The sequence below is a fragment of the Punica granatum genome, chromosome 6 (genome assembly GCF_007655135.1).
Source record: "Punica granatum isolate Tunisia-2019 chromosome 6, ASM765513v2, whole genome shotgun sequence".
In the NCBI taxonomy this organism is placed as follows: Eukaryota; Viridiplantae; Streptophyta; class Magnoliopsida; order Myrtales; family Lythraceae; genus Punica; species Punica granatum.
In genome coordinates this window covers 20903782-20925057 of record NC_045132.1, presented here as the reverse complement: position 1 = coordinate 20925057, position 21276 = coordinate 20903782, and the positions used below count along the sequence as shown (strand labels likewise).

Sequence of the window (21276 nt, the reverse complement as noted above, 5' to 3'; positions counted from 1 at the left end):
AGGTGGATTATGGATGATTATTTTATAAATTTATATAATAATCCGTAACCAACTCCGAGCCAACTCAATACAGAATAACATATATAATTTATAGGACATTTTGTTTTGACAGTGAGACCTATCTGAAGTAGAAAATTTTGAAAATGAATAAATTTATTTTTGCAACAATTTATTATTTATCGGAAGTGGGACAAAAAAAAAACCAAAGATATATATATATATATATATATATATATATATTTTTTTTTTTTCCTTTTGGGGTGAAAAAAGATATTTTCGTAGTTAAATTTATTGGTCACTCTTCCCTCGTTATCTCATTTCCGTCTTCCCTCGCTTGTCTCATCCGCTTAACTATCTTCATTCCCGCAAAGAAGAAGAAGAAGGAGATCGAACAGAACGGAACATTTCCAACAATGGCGGGTGTCCGTTCCCCAATCTCTGCGCTCCCTTTCACCACTCCAAAGCCTACACACAACGCACCTCCGTCGCCGCTGCTGACCAACCCAAAAGCCGTTCCCAAAGAGCTTCACTTCAACCGCGACGGTTCAGCAACCAAGAAGCTCCTGGTTCAGTATTCACTCCGTTACATGACACCCCAGAAAAGAAAAACTCAATCATTTTCTATAACCATTATAGAGCTGAGCCTCATCCCCTTCTGCGGTTTTGCTCTTCCGTTGGATATTTGCAGGCAGGGGTGAACTTGGTGGCAGAGCTTGTTGGGGTGACGCTGGGGCCCAGGGGAAGGAATGTCGTGCTGCAGAACAAGTACGGCCCTCCCAAGATTGTCAATGACGGTGAAACTGTCCTTAAAGAGGTATAATTCATTTGGAAATTATTAGTTCTTTTTTTGCCTCCTTTGATCCTGATTTTAGAGGGAAGTTCTTGTGGAAGTCGGAGAAGATTGTCCAAATGATCCACGTTAATATTGACACCGTTATGGAATTTCATCGATACTATATCATACGCATTTATGCAGCAAATCGTGATTCTTTACAGCTGCACTCTAGTACAGTTCGGCGAATTTAGCTGATTGTGGTATGGCTTCATCTATTTATAGTTATTTTTTTAATGAAGTATTTCTCTTTTAGGTTACGGTGAAATGAAATGAGAGTGAGATGGAATAGTACATGCGTAGTATAAGGTCACGGAATAGCATTCTCTTTTCAGTCCTGCATACTTAACGCGTCCACGTTTTCTGCCAATTACGTGTCCTCATTGTTTCTTCTGCTTACAATATTCAGATAGAATTGGAGGATCCTCTAGAAAATGTTGGTGTGAAATTGGTGAGGCAAGCTGGTGCCAGGACGAATGACCTTGCAGGTGATGGATCCACTACCTCTGTCATTCTGGCTCAGGGTTTGATCGCTGAGGGCATAAAGGTACCAGTTTTATAGTTATCTCATTATAGGCCTGTTTAAGTCTTCACCATGATTAGGTTCTTAAAGTTCAATTAAAGATGAACCTAGCAGAATGCACTGGATCAAGTTGTGTTCCGTTCTCCTTTTTCCGTTATTTTTATAAAGGTCATCAGTTTGATTATTTTCTTCAACTCCCTCAAGGACAACAATGTATTCTGCTTTCTTACAAAATTCTGCTGGGCTGTTTTGCATTAAAGAATACACTTGCCAGGTTGTTGCAGCTGGTATGAACCCTGTCCAGATCGCTCGTGGTATAGAGAAGACTGCAAAGGCCCTGGTTTCCGAACTGAAAAAGATCTCTATTGAGGTGATTAAAGTTTTTCCCTATTTTTTACTTTGCCTATATATGTCTTCGATGCCTGTATGAACATATTCGGTTGGTCCATTTCTTGCTCATCACAACATCCAGAGCTTTCCATGGTGCAGGTCGAGGATCACGAGCTTGCAGATGTTGCTGCAGTTAGCGCAGGGAACGATTATACAGTTGGGAACATGATATCGAACGCCTTGAAGAAAGTGGGGAAGAGAGGTTTCATCACGATCGAGAAAGGGAAGGGCACTGACTGCAGTCTCGAGATTGTCGAGGGCATGCAGTTTGATCGAGGATACCTGTCTCCATACTTTGTGAACAACCGAGAAAAGATGACTGTGGAGTTCCACAACTGCAAGGTCTGACTGAATTGTGAATCTCTAACACTGCCAACCCTTGCGAAGTCTAAAAGGGGTCATTTAGAAACTTTTGTCTGTTACTAAAGCATGGGTTCGGATTTCCTTATCGTTAATCATGTACAAATGGGTGCAGTTACTTTTGGTCGACAAGAAGATCACAAACCCAAAGGAGATGTTCAAGATTTTGGATAGTGCAGTAAAAGAGAAATATCCAATTGTAATAGTTGCTGAGGCAATCGAACCAGAAGCGCTGACTCCAGTAATTAGAAACAAGCTCAGAGGAGTGCTGAGGGCAGCAGCTATAAAGGCCCCTTCTTTTGGAGAAAGGAGGGGTCACTGCCTAGAAGACATTGCTATCATGACTGGAGGTGCCATTAATTATTTTTTATCTTTTTACTTCATTTCAGACTTTCATACTCTTGCATGAAAAATCCTCCATCTGTCAGGCACTGTGATCAGGGAGGATATGGGATTGACTCTTGATAAAGCAACCAAGGATATGCTTGGGAGTGCAATAAAAGTTGTGATATCTAAAAATTCCACGCTCATAGTTACTGATGGGAGCACAAGAGTTGCTGTTGAGGAGAGAGTTTCTCAGATCAAAGGCCTTGTTGAGGTCCGCTTCTAACTCTCAGCAATGTCGGATTGTTTAATCTTCTTTTCCATACTATCTTCTACTTGAAGGTGTAGATTATGTAGATTTTGTTCATAAAATAAATGGAGAGATGTTTTGATAAGAATGGACATTGTCCCGTTTTGCAGAACACTGAGGAGAAGTTTCAGAAGAAGATACTGAACGAGAGAATAGCAAGATTATCGGGGGGAGTCGGTATTCTTCAGGTAACAGAAAATTGATCCTTCATCAGAATATTCCCTTTTGTGCAATGTTACCTTTCAACCTTGGAATTGACATGGATTGAAACGAAAGGTGGGAGCCCAAACCCAAGTGGAGTTGAAGGATAAACAGCTGAGGATTGAGGATGCTCTTAATGCAACAAAAGTATGTTCTCGCTCTCTGAACTTAATCATTCAAAAAATGAAGAAATATGTAGGGGAAAAAAAAGAAACCAAGGCTTGTCTAAGGTAGTATATCGATGAATTACAGGCGGCAATTGAGGAAGGTGTAGTAGTTGGTGGAGGCTGTAGCCTTTTGAGGCTAACTTCGAAGGTGGATGGAATCAAAGACCTTCTAGATAATGAAGAACAGAAGGTATATATCTTTTTCTGTGTTAACTTTTGAATCCCGGTGCATCACCTTCATAATCGAACCCCTCATTTGAAATTATCAGAGGCTAGCAAATATTATGAAACTAAAGGGTGTAAATAATTAATTTCTGTGAAAGGTTTGATTTAACATTTATGAATCTCTCTGCAGATAGGTGCTGAGATATTTAAAAGAGCTCTGAGCTACCCTGCTCGACAGATTGCCAAGAATGCTGGGGCAAATGGCAGCGTTGTTGTGGAGAAGGTCCATGCTTATCAACACACCGTTTTCTCAAACTGAATTTGCTCAAAATCCAGGCGATTTTTAACTGAACATCAGATTATTCTTCTCTAACAATATTTTTAATGTCTGTAGATTTTGTCAGTTGACAATGTTAGGTATGGATATAATGCTGCTACGCGCAGCTATGAGGATCTAATGTCTGCTGGCATAATCGATCCATCAAAGGTATCTTGGTTTATATGATATATGGGTTTCTCTCTTGGAAATATCCTTATTTGCTAGACGGGAAAACTATAAAAAAGGAGAACTTATAGGTTCTTCATTCCAATTTTGGGCAGGTAGTTAGATGTTGCTTGGAGCATGCAGCATCTGTGGCGAAAACTGTTTTGACATCCGATGCTGTTGTAGTAGACATTAAGGAACAAGAACCCATTATTCCGAAGAGGAAACCTATGAGAACTTCCAGTACCTATGCCTTTCCTAAGAAGTCATAAATTTCCTCAAGATTTTCAGCTCCTCGTTTAATCACATTAGCTCTGAGGAATGGGACATTTTGAATGTGGAGGTATTCAACCTGTGAGACTTCCATTTGCTGTGTAGATCATAATTTGTTATAGCTGTTACATTCAGAAAACCTCAGGCATTTGCCGATGGCACAATGCAATCATGGACAACTTGGAGTCCGTTTAGACTGTACAGCTCCCATTACACCACAGAAGCCGGCTATCACATAAGCATCACTAAAGGCAGTCATTCCTTTGATGACTAAAGAGCGAGATCTTGCATCTGGGAAGTAGCGATGTAGCTATAAAACAGAATGTACCGTCATTTTTTGAGGCATGATTCTCTCACTATATGTATGTGAAGGTGTTGTACTCAGATGGTGGCAGAGGAGATATCAGATGATGCCCTAGAACTTGATTTATGTATTTGGATAATTCCTTTTATGGCAATAAAGTTTATTCTATTATTCGTATATTGTCTATGTTTATTATAATAAAGTTTTTAAGATATTTTGAATACTTCATTCTTAAGAGTTAAGAATATGAGTGACGAAGTAATTCGGTAAGAATATCTTTAAACTGTTCACGATCGTAGGAAACTTAACTGAACATTATTTCTCCAGATAGATCGTCACCTATATCTGTTTCCATGATTAGTATACAGATACTAATGAAGATGGAGTAGTGAGTCTCATGCTATTTGATAACTGTTATCATGACAGATATGTGGATATTTATATGATAAGTAGTCGAACGTGACGTACAGATAACATTCATACGGTAATTTACTAATGTCAATGAATGTTGTCTGGATCGTATTAGTGCATATAGTCCTTAGACCTGAGATGGAACGCTATCTCAAGTATAGGTAATTAGGATTTGCTACTGCTAATGTATTTGTGCTTAGCGTGAGTATTCGGCAGATAGTGGTCCTAGTTAGTTATACTTGGAGTTAGGTGTCTGATCAAGACGGGATTCACTAACCTGAGTAAACAGGGAAAATGTCCTATGGATATGAATTTTATTCTGGATCGAGAAATCCTCGGCCGGGGTAGATAGACTTGAATAGAAAGGAGTTTCTGTTCAAGTGCTACAGATCTAAAAATAAAATTAGAGAGTCCATATGATCGGCTATAGAGTTTGGCATTTACCGTAACTCTAGCTAGATCGGGATTTTGTAGTGAAATGATTCAGTGCATGGTATATACGATCAGAGCTTCATCAGAATGTTCCAATTATACATTCGTTATCTTTTGGATTGTCACGATATGCTGCTAGGTGTCACTCGTGAACTTTGGGAACCAAATGCATTTTGGGAATTATGTTTTCGGTTACAGAAAGAGTTTCTGATAGTATCAAATGAGTTGATACTATAATCCCATTGCCATTTGATGATGAACCTAGTTAGTCAAACACATTGAGCGTGTCTAAACCGATAAAAGAATTAATTCTAATTAAGGAAGTTAATTAGAAATTAATTATCGAACGAGGTTTGCAATGTGGTTGCGAGAGTGCTAGCACATTCTGAGCCGAGTTCAATATCAAGGATAAATCTAATTAAGGAAATACGATAGTTTCCTTATTTGAAGAGTTTCTGTAAATAGATCGTCTATTGATGGAAACTCGTGTCAAGGACTTATTTGATCTTTCTTAAGGGCAAGTCATTGGATGACTTAAATTGTGAGGGCTTATTTGTGATTTATTAATTAATTCGAATTAATTAATAATTACATTTTTAGTCCCTAGGGTAATAATATATATAGATATGTCCTTACGGTTAACTCTAGAGGTTAATTAATCGAAAACCCTAATATTAGAAAGAGAGGAAGAGGAGAGACGGCTGATCAGTTGTTGTCATGAACTCTCAAGGCTGATCGGAGTTCTTCTCGGATCCGATTCGGCGTTTCGGTGTTGTCCTTGGCGTCCTTGAAGAGATCATTTCATTCCGTGACGATTCCGTTCGAGATCAGTGACCTAGATCGGAGTGTACCGGTCGAGAGGAGTCTAATCTCGGTGGAGACGTGCTCGTGTGGACGAGCTAGAGGCCGAACACTTGGACGGCTAATTTGATCGACTCAAATCAATAAGGTTAGTGAAAAGTTCGTAACTTTTTTTATGGGTTCATTGTGTGATGTTATCTATTCGTTTAGAAGGCGATTCTTATGTCAAGATGTAATTTTAAAGTTTTTGATTAAACGAGCACGCGATAAAAATTTGATTTTTACGGTAATTAAACTTTCCGCTGCGCACGTGCTCGGTTTACTAACAATCATCTCTCCGGAGCTAAATCTCAATCCTTGTATATGTTTATCAGAGATTGACAACTTCAAAATACTTCTAAATACAGGTCTGGTTTCTCAACCTCTATCTCTCTATCTCCAAACTCTCCCCGAAACTTTCACGTCTTATACGAGCACATTAGTATTTGGAAGAAAAAAATCATGGAAACCTGATAAGAGAATAGCTGTTGGTCCGGCGAGGGCGAACTTCACGATTGTTCTTCAAATCTTGAAAAGGAATTAGCAATTATATTCTAACCTTTTCTTTTCTTTTCTTTTTTTCTTTTTTTCTTTATTGCCTTTACTGATTAAGTTGGATAAACCTCTCACCTAATAGAAATGGGAGTCTGAGTAGTTCAGCCACTCTTTTGATCATTACAAGAAAACTAAGAAAGCACCTTCTTAGAAGAAACAAGAACAGCTTCTTAAAAGTTGGCTCAATAGCTTCTTAACCGAAGGTATGTGTTTTCCAGATTCTTGTCACATCCTTCTTCCTCCTTAGTGAGAATAAGGGAAAAACTTATCAGTTCACACGAACATGTTAAGCATGGCAATCTGGTCTGACTCCCGAGCAATATCACCTATACCATTTTAATCGAGTGTGGTTTATGCTTCATTTGATTGTTATGACCGGAAAAAAGAAAAAATATCATCTTATAATTTTGCAAGAAAGCCACAGAGCAGCCTATTTGACAGATCAAAATCGCTAGCCTTCCTTTAGACGTGATCCTTCTCCATATGCTCACCTTCATCCCCCGGATCTTGCTTTGGGTGCGACTACCAATACTGTCAGCCTCGAGATGTAGCAGTTCTTGTTCTTTGGTGTCTGTTCTCATCTCCGGACCATCTCTTCTCTTCACCTTCCATTTGTAGGAAAGTTTTTTAGCAGAGGACTACGACCTCCTAGCATCTTTAGTATCATATTCATGCTTGCGCTTGACTTGGTGGCTCATTTAGCTGTTGTATCCACAAGAAATCACGAGATGGCATACTCCAGAAGAGGCATCGGAGGTCACATAATTGTCAGTATCATCATCCTTGTCATCGTCATCATCCTGATAGTTAATCTTGTCATCTTTGGTGCCATCATCTCCTTCAGTATTGACGATGTACTTTGTCCAACCGGACTCGCTGCCTCTGTGTCTGCTCTGTTTTCAGTAACAGGGGAAGACTTCATAGAGGAAGACATGAAGCAAGAGAGACATAGAGGGAGAACGCCAAATATAGAGTGATAATATACGAGAAGTTCCATTAAAGTTGCGAGCCTTAAATAGGAGCAAGGGGGTTCACAAGTCTAATTCTGGCTCGTGGAAACAAATTATTGGGTACTTCTAAAGTATCGAGCGCTTTGAGCTAGTTAGACGAGGTAAAGAATACGAAGACGAGGCTTGATATGTTATGACGATTAATTATTCTTGCTGATTCTAATGAAGTTAGGAACGTCCAAATACTGGTAACTTCTGAAGTCAAAAGCAATGCGCACAGGGTTGATATACGTTCGGCGACCACGATAAGATCATGCCATGGTCAAAGTACATATGGCGTGTCAGTCATATAGAAACTGAACAGCAGAGGATGGATATCGCAAGCAAGCCCTCTCCCAGAATGTTTCCACAGTTCCTAAAATTCAGTGATCAGATCTCCCATAGTCTTAATGGTTGTTTCCTTCGCTGTTGTTCGACCAGTTTACCAAAATGATCCATTTGAATGAAATTCATTCAAAATAAGGGAGAGGAAAGGAGTGAGGCATAAGAATCCCCACTCAAAAAAATCGAACTCAGGAATCCGAATTCATGGTCGCTGATACTTGAGTCTACGATTGATGCTGGGCTCTCTTTTGTGAGTCTACGATTAGCAAGGAGCTTATCCATGTACTATGCATAAGAAGTAACGTTTGACATTTTCACCAATCCTCCCGTTCAATTCCGCGAATTCCGGGGTGTCCATCGGACCAGACAATTGAGAAAAAAGTTGAGAGGAGAAGAATTAGGATGGTCATCTGACGAAATGCATGCACTTGTTTGCAAACTGCGAAAAAAAGATTGACAGTGACTCTGGGATGGAACTTAGCCAAGTAGAGAACTAGAGAACCCGAGGCGTGTTGCCGAGCCAAGAACAAGACGGAATTAGCAAGGACTACTGGTAAGAAACAAGAACAAGTTCTCTTATGTCCTCATTTCTAGGATTGGGTTCTTGAGAACTAACTGATCTAACTTCAGCAGCATTTCTGATGCTCCTGGTGTTTGCTTACAAATATATGAGGGACAGTTAAGATGAAATATACGAAAAACTAGAACGATTACTGAGGTAAAATACACAGCAACTCTGCATCAAACATGGTAGAATGACCGAGAAACAGAAATTAGAAGCATTCAAGCAAACAAATTTCTTTAATAAAAAAAACAAAGAAAGAAAGAGGAAAAGGGTTACCTCCTTCTCTTCGAGCTTGTTGTCACCAAAAATGCCCAATCTCTCATTAGTAGACTCGGTAGTGAGTCCATTTGCGTTGCATCTCAGCTTCGGCACGTTCTCCTGCAGACAAAACCAACCATTCCCAGTTCAACTTCTTTTTCTTCTTTCTTTTGCTTCTTTGACAGCAAAAGAACCCTTCAAAATCATTGAATGAAACAGTTGGAAATCCAGAAAGATGGCTCTATGTTACCAGTGCCATATCAACGGCTTCCTTCACAACCGCCTCAACTCAAGGGTCCCAGCTTTATCGTCCATCTTCCCCGACCGTCCCTAGAAAAATCCATTCTTTTCAGCACAGACCCACATGAACAAACACAAAGAACAGCCCAGGGAGCAGTGAAGAGTCGGAAAGCAGATCATGCAAGAAAAAGGAAGGAAAGAAGGGAGGAAGAGAGGAAATGAAACAGAGACAGAGAGAAGAGATTCTATCCTCAACAAGAAGAACTCAACTAACTAGTGATGATGATTGCTTCGGGGCGAAGTTTCTCGGCGGGGTTATGGGTTTCCTTTCTTCGGTTCTTCTTTGCTCTGAAGGAAGTTGGCATGGAGAGTTTGCAGGAGAGGAGAGGGGGGAGGGTTGCAGGAGGCAGAGGATGATGAGCAGAGAGAGAGAGAGAGAGAGAGAGAGAGAGAGAGAGGGAGCGGAACGAGGAAGATCATATGTACTTGGCGAGTGCCAGAAAACACAGTCCCTCTATTTTTTTTTTCCTAACCTGCGAGTCCAGCCAGACTAATCCGGAATTACGTGAATCCGACGGCGCACGGAGCGGGTAATCACGTCAAAAACGTTCCGGTGGTCCCAGGAGATTAGACCCGAACCCCTGGTGGCTTACGAAATGGGTAATCACGTCAAAAATTCTCCGATAACCCTAGAAAATTCAAATCCGAGATTGAGTGCAAACTTAGGCGTACTTCAAATCGTTTGGGATTACAGTCCGTCTATTTTAGCTAGCCAGATATATCACACACTCCTCTATGTTGGAGCAAGAACCAGAGATGGACATAGGGACATACCAATCATATATATATATATATATATAGATACATATTATATGTACATATATTTCCGTTTGGGGGAATACTATACTTTATGTATTAAATAAAATGTTTCCACCGGCGCAATCGAAGGTTATTTATGTTTATATACTTTAATTAATTGATATGTGGTGTCATTTTCCCAAACTAATTAATTAATTGTCCACTTTCGCTCGGCTGTCGAGCTTAACGAAATTCCTCTCCTCTCCCCCACAGAGATTGCTGACAACCTGCACTTCCATCCATCCCATGCATCTCCACTCTCCGGATCCCAAACTCCGCCATACCTGAACCCTCAAGCTCGTCTTCATCACTGTCTGCGAATCCGTTGTTCACTGTCTGCCCATATTCTCGAAGTGGTTCTGATTGGATTGGATGAAAACATGCAGTTCCTCGACTGGGAGCAAGAGTCCTTCCCGCGGTATGGAGATTTCGCGGTCCTGCCCTTCTTCGCGCTCTTCTTCCCCTCCGTCCGATTCTTCCTCGACAGATTCATCTTCGAGGTGCTTTGCTGTTTCTGCTCTTGATTCTTCCATAAAGTTGACTGTTTCCGGACATTCTTGATTGGGTCGTCCAGTTCAGAAAACCCCTTGTTTACTTTTCACAATCTGTGTCAAGCTCGAATTTTTCCGTCATGTTTTTCTGCAAAACTGTTGATCCCGGATGCCCTTAATCAGTATGTTTGTGTAAGTGAAAGATGTAGCTGTTAGAAGCTGGAATTTGCTGAGAAAGTTGCTTGCTTTGTGCCCTTCTTCGATTCCCTAATCAAGAAGCTGACCTTAGGGCGCGACTGTCCAATAAAAGAAACTGAATTCACTGCAAGTTTAGAGAGCTGACTCGTAGGCTAGTTTTGTTGTGAAGGAACGCAGGAGGCGAAACAGAGCAGTCCTGAATGTGGCATTATTGTTTTGTCGTTGTGAGCTACCGTCTCCAGCGATTTTGCACTAGTTCTATTCTTGTGGGCATTTATGTTGTCACCTGAGATGATTGTGCACATTGCAGAAACTTGCAAGGCGGTTAATATTTGGAAAAGGGCAGCTGAAAGAAGATGTAGAATCCGCAGATGGGAGGAAGAGGATAAGAAAGTTCAAGGAATCAGCATGGAAATGCATTTATTATTTGTCTGCGGAAGTTCTGGCCCTCTCCGTTACCTATGATGAGCCGTGGTTCACTAGCACGAGAAATTTCTGGGTGGGGCCAGGCAATCAGACCTGGCCTGATCAAAAGATCAAGTGAGCTTTAGAAGCACTTCATATGATTGCTTGCTTCTGTTTGAAATAAATACAGTTTGAAGGTTATCTACTGATGATTTTCTTGAACTTAGGTTGAAACTGAAATGGTTGTATATGTATGCTGCTGGGTTCTACACATACTCGATTTTCGCCTTGATCTTCTGGGAAACCAGGCGGTCGGACTTTGGGGTCTCGATGAGTCATCATGTGGCGACCCTCATTCTGATTGTTCTGTCTTACATATTTAGGTGTGTGTTTTTCTTTAATAAATTAAATCTTGTTACTTAGTCCTGTTCGGTAACTGGTCAATTTTAATCATTTGAATTTTGGAGGAATGGGAACATAAAGGCTTTTCATGGATTCAAGCCATAGAGATAATTTAGGACTCTAAAGGTTTGGTATAGTTGGGCAAAGATGGGATACGATTAACTCCCAAGCTAGTTTTTGAGCTCCTTCATCATTTTGGTTTTGAGTTTGTTTATGATAGGTTATTCATGAGAATGATTTCTTTCCATCCAGAAGAAAAGAAATAAAGAAAAACATTCCTTAAATTTAGCAGGAGAATGATGAGACTTTATTTCACAATTCTGAACTATTCAGAGCATTTCAATGGTTATTTTGGATAATTTGAACCATTCCTTGCGCTGGTTTTGTAGGTTTGCTCGAGTAGGTTCCGTCGTCCTGGCTCTTCATGATGCTAGTGACGTATTTTTGGAAGTAGGGAAAATGTCCAAATACAGTGGTGCTGAGGGCATCGCAAGTGTCTCATTCGTCCTATTTGTCTTGTCATGGATCATACTGCGCCTTATTTACTACCCTTTCTGGATCCTTTGGAGTACGAGGTTAGTTGTCTGTCAACATTTCCAAGGGTCTCGCTCGCTGTAGATTTTGCTACTTGGTGATTTTTATTTTTGGGGAAGCACATAAAGTTGCCATCCGTTACGAAAAAGTTGGGAAAAAAAAAAAAGAAAAGAAAACTGGACCATAAAATGAATTTTTACATTCAAGATAGACAATGTTTCCAATAAATCCTTGATCATCAATCTAAAGAGTTACATGTCTTGTTTTCTTCTGATATGCAGCTATGAGGTCATTCTGGCATTAGATACGGAAAAGCACCATTGGGACGGATCAATTTACTACTATGTGTTTAATACTCTCCTGTTCTGCTTGCTTGTTCTTCACATCTACTGGTGGGTGCTTATATACCGCATGCTTGTGAGGCAAATACAAGCAAGGGGAAAGGTCAGCGATGATGTGAGATCTGGTGAGTTGTGCTTGTGTTTCTATTATCTCCTGCAGTAATGAAATTTCAATGTTACATTTAAGCAAGAATTTTTAGACAGGAAATTTCTTCTTAGTCATCTCTAACTAAACCTTTTCTTTTTTGGGTCTATCTTGCCAATGTCACATTCTATTGTCAAGTAATACCTTAAAATTTTTGTCAGAATTCCATTGTTCTCTTACCAACATTATTGCTCAGGGGTATTCAGCAAAACATTATTGCTTGGGGATGCTGAAATTTTTCATTTTTGAAAATCTATAATTGCAGTATGCAGCTTTTTATTGAGGCTCCTCATTCACATCCCATAATTAGATACAATCTTCATTTTCACATTATACAGTTAGTTGAGTTGGCCTGGAAGACCTGTAGATCAACACCCAATCATTCAAAAGCAACTGATTTGTATAAAGCAATCACTTTGTGTTTGCTATTTGAGGAGAGTAAATATTTACTTTTTGCATAATTTCAAGGAGGAACAGAATTTTTCTGCCATGAGATTGTGAGAGATCTTTCCATTTAATGCAATAGGTCAAGAAAAAGAAAGTTTGTGGGATGAATTTAGGAATGTGTTCTCCCCTAACTTAAGAAACACTTGCGTCAAGAAAGCATGATTCCTTCATCTTCATATGACAACAGGTAGCAATTCTTTTACGGTTGTTTGAATTATATCCTGCTTTTTTACCAGATTCTGAAGATGAAGATGATCATGAAGATTGATCAGAAGACGAAATCAAACTCCGCAATGTAAATTGCCGGAGGTGCGTTCATACTATGTCATATATCTTGTTAATGTTAGAATTCTTCATTGTGCTTGTGTTTTATGTGTTGATAAAAAAGCTTTAGCCTAACAGTCAATTTTACCTTTGCGCAGAGATGGCGATCTTTGCTTTCTTTGGACAGTCTGCAATTTCTTTTCCCTACTTCCGTCACCATTCGAGGGATTTTCTGAACATTTAATTTGACGAAGAGAAGCAAATTGTCTCTCTTTCTTGTTTACAATGTAAAGATAGCCAAATCATTGTGCAATTCTTGAAAACTTTTGACATTTGAATGGTTTTGAGGCCATATATGCTTGCACGTAGACTGTAGAAGTTGCAGCATTTTCTATACCAGCAGATGCGAAGTCCAAAGAGTTTGAATGAACTCTATAAGAGATGCTTGGGTTTTTGCATTTATGCAATCAATTCCTGTTCCAAGCACATTCTCATCGTTCTTCCCTTTATCTTTTTCCCCGATCTCATTTGCAGATACAAAAATCCCCAGTTTTTTCACATTCCAGTACTGGACTCTTGCCAGGAGGAAGCTCTTGGGGTTTTAGAGGTCAGTTGATTTCCAATGGCACTTGTATAAACTTCAGATCTGAATGAGTGTGGAGGGACCCGAAAGACGGCAATCCAGGGCACTCGACCTGAAGCCTTTTTCGAGTAGTTTCGCTATCCTCCATATAATTACTGCAAATCCTGTGGCAGTGAGTGCTTCTTCATGGGAAATCTCGAGCCTTAGTTCCATGTTAGATGGTTCGTTTGGTGGTGGTGCTTTTCCGATAAGAAACCTAATGTATTCAGAGACGTAGAAGCTGTTGAGATCATTCTGTTATTTTCTGTGGGAATGGATTCCTCGGCCATTGAAGTCAACATTTTTGTGCCGTTGTAATGAACGCTCTTCCTTGAATCAAGAAGCAAGCGGTTCCTTGTGTGCAAAATCTGCGTCTCTCTTGTCTGGGAAGCAAAAGTGAATATATGTCCTATTGTGAATAGGAATCAGTCTTTAAGGTAGTTTCCTACGTCTCCTAGTTGTGAATCATCAACCATTTTAAAATAGAAATCTGCTCAACCAATACATTTGACACCAAAATAGTCCCTCCGGAAATCGTCAAATGTCGAGCTTTCGTCTCTACCTTTGGTTCTTAGTTCCCTCTTTTGCTTCGCTAATCTTTGGTGGTGACACCCAACTAATTCTTCACTTATGTAACTTCCATTTGCTCGGCACAATGACTCCGGGGCTAGAGGACTCACCGGAGTATGGCCCGAATAGTGTGAATTTGCCATCCAAGCCTTCTAAAACACGGGATTTTTTTTTTCTTTTTCTGGTTTGGTGGTTTGCCAGTATCTGTGGAGTAAATAAATAATCTACCAGTGTAGCACACGTCTCCTCCTCCTCTTCTTCTTCTTCTTGAATAGATCCTAAACTGTTGGTTTAGGAGCCATCCACCAACCGTGCTAATATTAGTTGCATCCTCTCTTGACTATAACACCACTTCATGCAAATCACTCAATATCCCCATGCGGATGAAGCCGCCGCAAAGACCTTCTCCACTTCTCTTGACTAATGCATATGTCTCTGTGTGTGTGTGTGTATATATACACACACATGTCATAGTCCCAGAAAATCTATCAGTCATCATCAGCACATTGCAGCTAAAGGACTGAGAATATGGCAACTTCAAGACTCTCTGTTTTTCTGTCCTTGGTTGTCACACTCTCGACAGTCCCTGTTGGATCTCTCGCCAGCGACCCCCCATTGACACTCGACTACTATTCGTCCTCGTGCCCGACAGTGCTCGAGATTGTCAGAAAAGAGATGGAGTGCGCGGTTCTGTCCGATCCCCGGAATGCTGCTTTGGTAGTTCGGTTACACTTCCACGACTGCTTCGTTCAGGTTAGTGCGTATATTGAGCAAACTCATTTTTTCTTAGCTAGGAAAAGACGGTTCTCATATTTTTGAGGTAATGAGTGTTGTGTATGTTGAAGGGATGTGATGGCTCGGTTCTGCTAGATGATACCTTCACGCTGAAAGGAGAGAAGACGGCTTCTCCGAATGTGAACTCCCTCATAGGTTTCGAGATTATTGATCGAATCAAGAACTATCTTGAGTCGGAGTGCCCTGGAATTGTCTCGTGTGCCGATATCTTAACAATCGCTGCTAGGGATGCTGTCATTTTGGTACCATATCCTTCATTTTGCATTTTACCGTGTTCCATACTGTTGTCGGACACACATACCATAGGATACAGACCTCTTATGTCACGCTTAGCATAAGGAAGGGCAACGTTTGTTTCTGCTTCTTGAACAATTTTACGAGGCAGGTTTTGCATTATGCTATTTACAGGTAGGAGGACCTTACTGGGATGTTCCTTTGGGGAGAAAGGACTCTAAAACCGCTAGCTTTGAGCTTGCAAACGAGAACATCCCTACCGCGAATGAGGATCTTCGAGGCATCATCTCCAAGTTCCTCTATCAGGGCCTTTCAATTACAGACACGGTTGCGCTTGCAGGTAATTAACACAATATAGATTCGCCAACAATTTGGCTCAGATGGTAAATGAGTTTGCTAATCTCGGTTCAAATTCAGTTGGGAAATTATCCTAAATAGGCTTTCCTGGACTGGCCTGGGAAGGGATTAGACTATTACCGCAAGCTTTAAGAGACGTTGACCATCAAAAAGCTGAAATACTGTTACATTATCCGTTAAAATGTCGACACGATCGTAATTTCTTGACAGGTGCTCACACGATTGGGATGGCTCGGTGTGAGAACTTCCGAGCGCGGATCTACGAAGACTTAGGAGGAAGCTCACATCTCAGCGGCTTGAAATCGACTTGCCCTGCTGCAGAAGGAGGGGACGATAATATCGCACCGATGGACTATGTGAGTCCCAACGTTTTTGACAATTCCTTCTACAGTCTACTGCTAAAGAATGAGGGACTGTTGAACTCGGACCAGGAGATGTACTCGAGCGTGCTCGCAGTGCAGACCAAGGGACTAGTGAGGAAGTATGCGGAAGATTCCGTGGCTTTCTTCCAGCAGTTTTCCGACTCCATGGTGAAAATGGGAAATATCACGAATTCCGACAGCTTTGTGAATGGACAAGTGAGGAAGAATTGCAGATTTATCAACACATAGACCGTTGAAGAGAAGGAGTGATCATTAATACCGTAATTTCTCCTTATACCGGAAAACTCTTAAAATGTAGAAAATTTTATAATTGTTCTTTTGCTGTGTATGAATTATTGAGTGGATTTGTAATGTCAATATTAATTCTATTGAAAGAGATTCCGTAAGTAATGACTGACGCAGCTTTGGTACTGTGTTGTAATACCTTTGCGGAAAGTATTGTGGAAACTCGATAGAACTTACAATTGCTGCGACAATTACAGTGGGGCTGGCTGTTTTAGAGTAGCTGTAACAATCAAAATGACAGAAGATGAAGCATATCGGCATCAGATATCGATAAGTTCCATAGATCGGCTCCTGGAAGAATTTATATCACCTTGGCCATCACATCTGATCAGCCAAGGCATAGAGAATATCGGCTCCTGGAAGAATTTAAATCACCTTGGCCATCACATCCGATCAGCCAGGGCATAGAGAAATGTTCATTGCGGAAAAGATTTCAGCACTCTTAACAGAGATGCAGTTTGTTACAGTCCCTCACTCGCTTTCTAGAAATGGACTATACATTCACTTTGGAAATAATAGAAATCTCAAAAAAGAACTTCGGCGCAATCAGTTATCGTTCCAATGCTAGTATACAATAGACTTATGTACTTTCCACATTCTTCCATAGTGATCATCATTTTTGTTCCCACTCACCCTCTAGCCGTGAGATATGTGCATATCACCTTGGACCAGAAAGTTCCATTGCTTGGGCAAGCAACGAAGAGTCATCGGTAAGATCGGAGTATCTTTCAGAAGAGGAGAACTCATAAGCGGTTCTGCACTTATTTGCCTCTGCCCTCTGAGAAGCTTCCCATTTCTCTGCAAGCCCATCTCCCACGAGCATTCGTACAATTTCCGACATCTTAGGCCTGTGGGTTGGAAGATACTGTGTACACAAAAGGGCCACTTGCACCAGTTCTTCAAGTTCGATGCGGTCGTAATTATCCTTTAAGTCCTTGTCAACCAGCAATTCGATCTGCTTCTCCAGGTGAATTTTCCTTACCTGCAAAACAAAACACGAGTTTTACTACCCTGTCCTTTTTTTTAAGGTAAATCATGTTAACTCACAAAAAGACTTTCATCGGAAAGAATCTGTTACCCAGTCCAGCATGGCCCCTCTCTGATTTGCTGCTTTTCCGAACTCAAAAGCTCTTTGCCCTGAAATTAATTCGAGCAAAAGAATCCCAAACCCAAACACATCAGTCTTCTCCGAGGACTGGCCTGTTGATAGATACTCGGGAGCAATGTGTCCTGCTGTGCCTCTCACAGCAGTGGTCACATGAGAATCTCGATGATCCAACAGTTTTGCCAAGCCAAAATCTCCCACCACTGCCTCATAGTACTCATCGAGCAATATATTTGCAGCTTTCACATCCCGATGTATAATTTTTGGGTCGCATTGCTCATGCAAGTACAGTAAGCCCCTAGCGGCACCAAGAGCAACCCTTTTTCTTGTGCTCCAATCCAGAGTTGGCTTGGCTGCCAAGTAAACAGGGAAAAATCGCTCAACTTACTGAAATGAACTATTTATGATGTGATGATTTTCTTTGCCAATGCTTTTACTACTTCAGAAAATGGCTGGACTGTATTAGAGCACAATTTCGGCTTTCTTCATTCATTAGAAATTCGATACCTTTGAGACGGAAGGCAACACTGCCATTGGCCATGTACGGGTAAACAAGAATTCTCTCTGTCGCAGTCATACAGAAACCATAGAGGCGGAGGAGATTCCTGTGAACAGCTAAGCTGATCATCTCAACTTCAGTCTGAAATTGGATTTCGCCTCCAATTGCATCTCCATCACGAAGCCTCTTAACAGCAACTGCTGTGCCATCTTGGAGGTACCCCTTGTAGACGTTCCCAGAGCCACCTTTCCCGATCAAGTTCTTGCTGCTGAAGTTGCCTGTAGCGGCCTGAAGTTCCCGGAAGTGGAACTTTCTCAAGTTGCCGAGGGAGATATCCTCGTAATGCCGCTCTGAAGCATTGGGAAAGACAAAGGCGAGGGATGTCACATGTTTTTAGTTATTCTTAACAAAAGCAGTTGATAAAATGAATTAAGTTACTGCTTTGTCGAGAGCTGACCATTTACGTCGAAGAATATTTGCTTGTTATGTTGTCTCCTCCACCAGATGATGAAACTGAAGGTGAGAGCAATTACGCAGATGCAGCTGAGAGTTGTACCAAAGGCCAATGCAATCTTGCGGGTCTTTGATCTCGAGGAGGGACGGGAGGCTGTAAAGAAACAGAAAAATGTCAGGCTAAAGCTAATAGTAATATGATAAAAATTGAAAAATTTGAACCACAAAGGCAGGAATGCTAATTACTTTGTGAGTTATTTAACGAAAAGGAGAACGGCATCAAAGTCGTTCCCTTGCATTCTTCCTTAGCTCCGTCAGCACATATCAGTTGATTTCCAGCAATGCTGATTCGGTCACAAAATAAAAAGTATTTGATATGCTAATCATGATCCATGAAATACGTTCTCTTCTATTATTGCTGATAAAGATAGTTAAAAGCTCACTTGATTGTGTGGGCTCGGAGGCTAGGAACTGGACCACTTAAATTATTGTACGACAAGTCCCTACAGTAAACGAGGAAAAGTTAGCAGGAACCGTTTTGAATTGTATTCTTCGTGAGGCAGGAGAGCCGAGAATCGAGAAACTTACAGGACGACTAGCTGGGACATATTAGCAAGAGATGGAGGAATTTCACCAGATAAACTGTTATTGTTGATTCTCCTGATTCCAAGTACCAAAAAACAGAGAAAATAAATTCCGGTTCAGACTAAAAGTGAAAAAAATACCGGCTATGATTATAAGACATCAGAAGAAGAACATGTACTTACAAGTACTGGAGGCTCCTGAGATCGGACAGCTCCGTGGGGATCTTACCAGTGAAGGAGTTGGTAGAGATATCGAGTGTACGAAGCTTCGAAAGCCTCCCGAGCTCCGGAGGGATGAGTCCTGATATGTCATTGTCCTGCAGGAGCCTAGAGACAGTTTTCAAATAAAAATCTAAAATCCTCCAAGTAGAGCGAACTCAAAAAGGCATGGTTTATTGTACTAACAGGCTCTGAAGATTTGTCAAGTTCCCGACACTCGGCGAGAGACTTCCGGAGAGACTTTGGCTCGGAGTTCCTCTGCATGTGATCGTCGTTCCAATCAAAACCCGAAAACATATCCTTCCCCAATTCGATAAATATCTAACATATATTTATATATGTGTGTGTAAGTATATTGCTTAAGTTGTGGTAATTTGATACTTACAAACTGATGACAAGACCATCAGGAGAACAAGTGACCATGCTCCAGCTACAAGGATCAACTGCAGTTTCATCCCAGTTGTCCAACACGCCATGCGGGTCCTCCAATGCGTACTTTATGCCCATCAAAGCTACCACTGTGATCACATGAATCTATCATAAACCATCGTTCCCGTTACCTTTAGCTGCGTTAAAGAAACCGACCCGAAATTCTTCTTACCTTCATAGTTGACACCCAGAGGAGAGAGCAGCCCGCACACAGAAGACAAAATGCCGAGTAGAACCACCCCGACGAAAACCGAGGACTCTGCTCTTGTTTCCATGTCTTCTGAGGAGTGATGAACTGTGAAGAGCTCTCAGCACCGGAGAAAGCAGAAACTGGCAAGGTTTAGGAAGAAGGTAAGAAGCTGGTGGGAAATAGGATCAAAACAAGGTCATCGTCCTTTTTATTTGGTTTCCTTTGTTGATGTTATATAGATTATTATCTAATGAGAAGCCTACCAGAACTATTCCGATGCTGCCAGTTAGTTCTGCATGCTAGAAGATGCTTTTCCTAGTAAGTCCTTTCACCATTTCACGGGTCGGTTCAGCAAGTCGATCGCATAATTACCATCCATGGAACCATTCCATGAATTACTTTTTTCGGGTCGGAAGCAGGCATCCTGATCCCATTTCTTGTACTAAGGTGTAAGTTTGATTATCTAGTCTGACAGACTCGACTTAAGTCCGGATATTTGAGCCTAGACATGTTGAATTTCTAGAGAGTCGTAGAATTATTGAATTTCAAATATGTGGAAAGTGAAGGTTTCAGGCTTTTAGCTGTTAAGCACTGTAATATGATCTGCTGCACGTTAATAGATTTTAATGGAAAATGTTTTGATGTGGGTCAGGCCAATTTCACTGTTCTCCCTAAGAATCCAACATTCTTTCGAGGTTGCCAATTAGGAATGTGGTCTAAGAATTCCATTTCCTTGTTAGTAGAAACTATTGGGAGGTGAGAATCTCGAGATAATGGGCTCGAGATTGGTGGATGAAATGCTTCCTGTGACATGGATCCTTTTTATGTTGCGTCAATTTTATCATTCTTTTGCCTTTTTCTTTTCACCTCTTAAATAAATAATGCATACTTTGGCTCTTTCATATTGTTAGATTAGACATAATTTCTTAGCTATGACTTAAAAAAAAAATTAAGTAAAGTAGATTTTGTCGTTACTGGAAAAAACGGGTGCCAGATACATTCAATCAAAAAATTACAGATACAGAACGTTAAAGTGATCCTTCGTAATCTTTCATAACCCACAATCCACTATAAAATGTGATATAGTAAACGCAGCGTACCTAAACATCCAATGCATAGATCAAACCTCCGAGCGATTACACTAGAATCGCAGTGAAAATCAGGAAGGAAAGCTAATATAGAGCAATTAGTGCCTTAGGACAGTCGAGAAATAAAGAGATTTTTTTTTTTTGAGATTTTACTACCATTCTTGCACGTTGAGCTTGCACCAAGATCTGCGCCCGTGAGAGGCATGAGAGGATTCGCGTTTCAATTTTCCTCACGGTGCAAAGCCCTCAATGATCATGCCACTGTCCATGCCGTCGGAGCGCGATCGATTGCCCTTAATTACTCCTCGAGTTTGGAGCTTATTCAAAGAATCCAAAGTCTTGTGGTCATGTTTGAATTCAATTGATGGTTATACTTGTTGGCTCCTCAGGATAGACTGGATATTCCAAGG

General features: G+C 40.8%; 5 protein-coding genes across 13 annotated transcripts; 3 read left to right on the top strand and 2 right to left on the bottom strand.

The window, feature by feature from the left end:
* The first annotated feature begins 312 nt into the window (after positions 1-312).
* On the top strand, positions 313-4510 carry LOC116210778 (chaperonin 60 subunit beta 4, chloroplastic). The gene is made up of 13 exons (XM_031544824.1): positions 313-566; positions 689-814; positions 1242-1379; positions 1630-1725; positions 1845-2087; positions 2221-2455; positions 2534-2703; positions 2850-2927; positions 3016-3087; positions 3193-3297; positions 3463-3555; positions 3667-3759; positions 3873-4510. The coding sequence occupies exons 1-13, from the start codon at positions 414-416 to the stop codon at positions 4026-4028; spliced, it is 1758 nt and encodes a 585-aa protein (XP_031400684.1). The 5' UTR covers positions 313-413; the 3' UTR covers positions 4029-4510.
* A 2367-nt stretch (positions 4511-6877) lies between these two features.
* Positions 6878-9480, bottom strand: LOC116210780. 6 transcript variants are annotated; one of them, XR_004157562.1, is made up of 4 exons: positions 9239-9462; positions 8979-9058; positions 8747-8848; positions 6878-7459 (listed from the first exon to the last, which is right to left on the bottom strand). XR_004157562.1 is itself a non-coding variant. In XM_031544830.1 (4 exons), the coding sequence occupies exons 2-4, from the start codon at positions 8985-8987 to the stop codon at positions 7270-7272; spliced, it is 306 nt and encodes a 101-aa protein (XP_031400690.1). In that variant the 5' UTR covers positions 8988-9058; positions 9243-9480; the 3' UTR covers positions 6878-7269. The 6 variants fall into 6 exon arrangements, 3 of the variants coding, with proteins under 3 accessions (XP_031400690.1, XP_031400689.1, XP_031400688.1); XM_031544830.1 differs by having other exon boundaries at positions 6878-7464; positions 9243-9480; XM_031544829.1 differs by having other exon boundaries at positions 6878-7464; positions 8979-9073; positions 9239-9479.
* Positions 9481-9965: 485 nt separating this feature from the next.
* LOC116210757 (ASC1-like protein) lies at positions 9966-14042 on the top strand. Of its 3 annotated transcripts, none has more exons than XM_031544793.1 (7): positions 9969-10326; positions 10826-11055; positions 11148-11303; positions 11712-11897; positions 12138-12322; positions 13026-13098; positions 13588-14042. In XM_031544793.1, exons 1-6 carry the CDS (start codon positions 10207-10209, stop codon positions 13055-13057), a joined length of 909 nt encoding a protein of 302 aa, XP_031400653.1. In that variant the 5' UTR covers positions 9969-10206; the 3' UTR covers positions 13058-13098; positions 13588-14042. The 3 variants fall into 3 exon arrangements, with proteins under 3 accessions (XP_031400654.1, XP_031400653.1, XP_031400652.1); XM_031544792.1 differs by having other exon boundaries at positions 9970-10326; positions 13212-14036; XM_031544794.1 differs by lacking the exon at positions 11148-11303 and having other exon boundaries at positions 9966-10326; positions 13212-14036.
* Positions 14043-14538: 496 nt separating this feature from the next.
* LOC116210756 (peroxidase 11) lies at positions 14539-16404 on the top strand. Its single transcript, XM_031544791.1, has 4 exons — positions 14539-14998; positions 15091-15282; positions 15449-15614; positions 15842-16404. The coding sequence occupies exons 1-4, from the start codon at positions 14774-14776 to the stop codon at positions 16240-16242; spliced, it is 984 nt and encodes a 327-aa protein (XP_031400651.1). The 5' UTR covers positions 14539-14773; the 3' UTR covers positions 16243-16404.
* A 252-nt stretch (positions 16405-16656) lies between these two features.
* Positions 16657-20267, bottom strand: LOC116210755 (protein NSP-INTERACTING KINASE 2-like). 2 transcript variants are annotated; one of them, XM_031544789.1, is made up of 12 exons: positions 20042-20267; positions 19761-19918; positions 19545-19677; positions 19346-19417; positions 19124-19267; positions 18945-19016; positions 18800-18859; positions 18603-18700; positions 18361-18510; positions 17912-18253; positions 17378-17757; positions 16657-17281 (listed from the first exon to the last, which is right to left on the bottom strand). In XM_031544789.1, exons 2-12 carry the CDS (start codon positions 19861-19863, stop codon positions 16958-16960), a joined length of 1878 nt encoding a protein of 625 aa, XP_031400649.1. In that variant the 5' UTR covers positions 19864-19918; positions 20042-20267; the 3' UTR covers positions 16657-16957. The 2 variants fall into 2 exon arrangements, with proteins under 2 accessions (XP_031400649.1, XP_031400648.1); XM_031544788.1 differs by lacking the exon at positions 20042-20267 and having other exon boundaries at positions 19761-19994.
* Positions 20268-21276: the final 1009 nt, after the last annotated feature.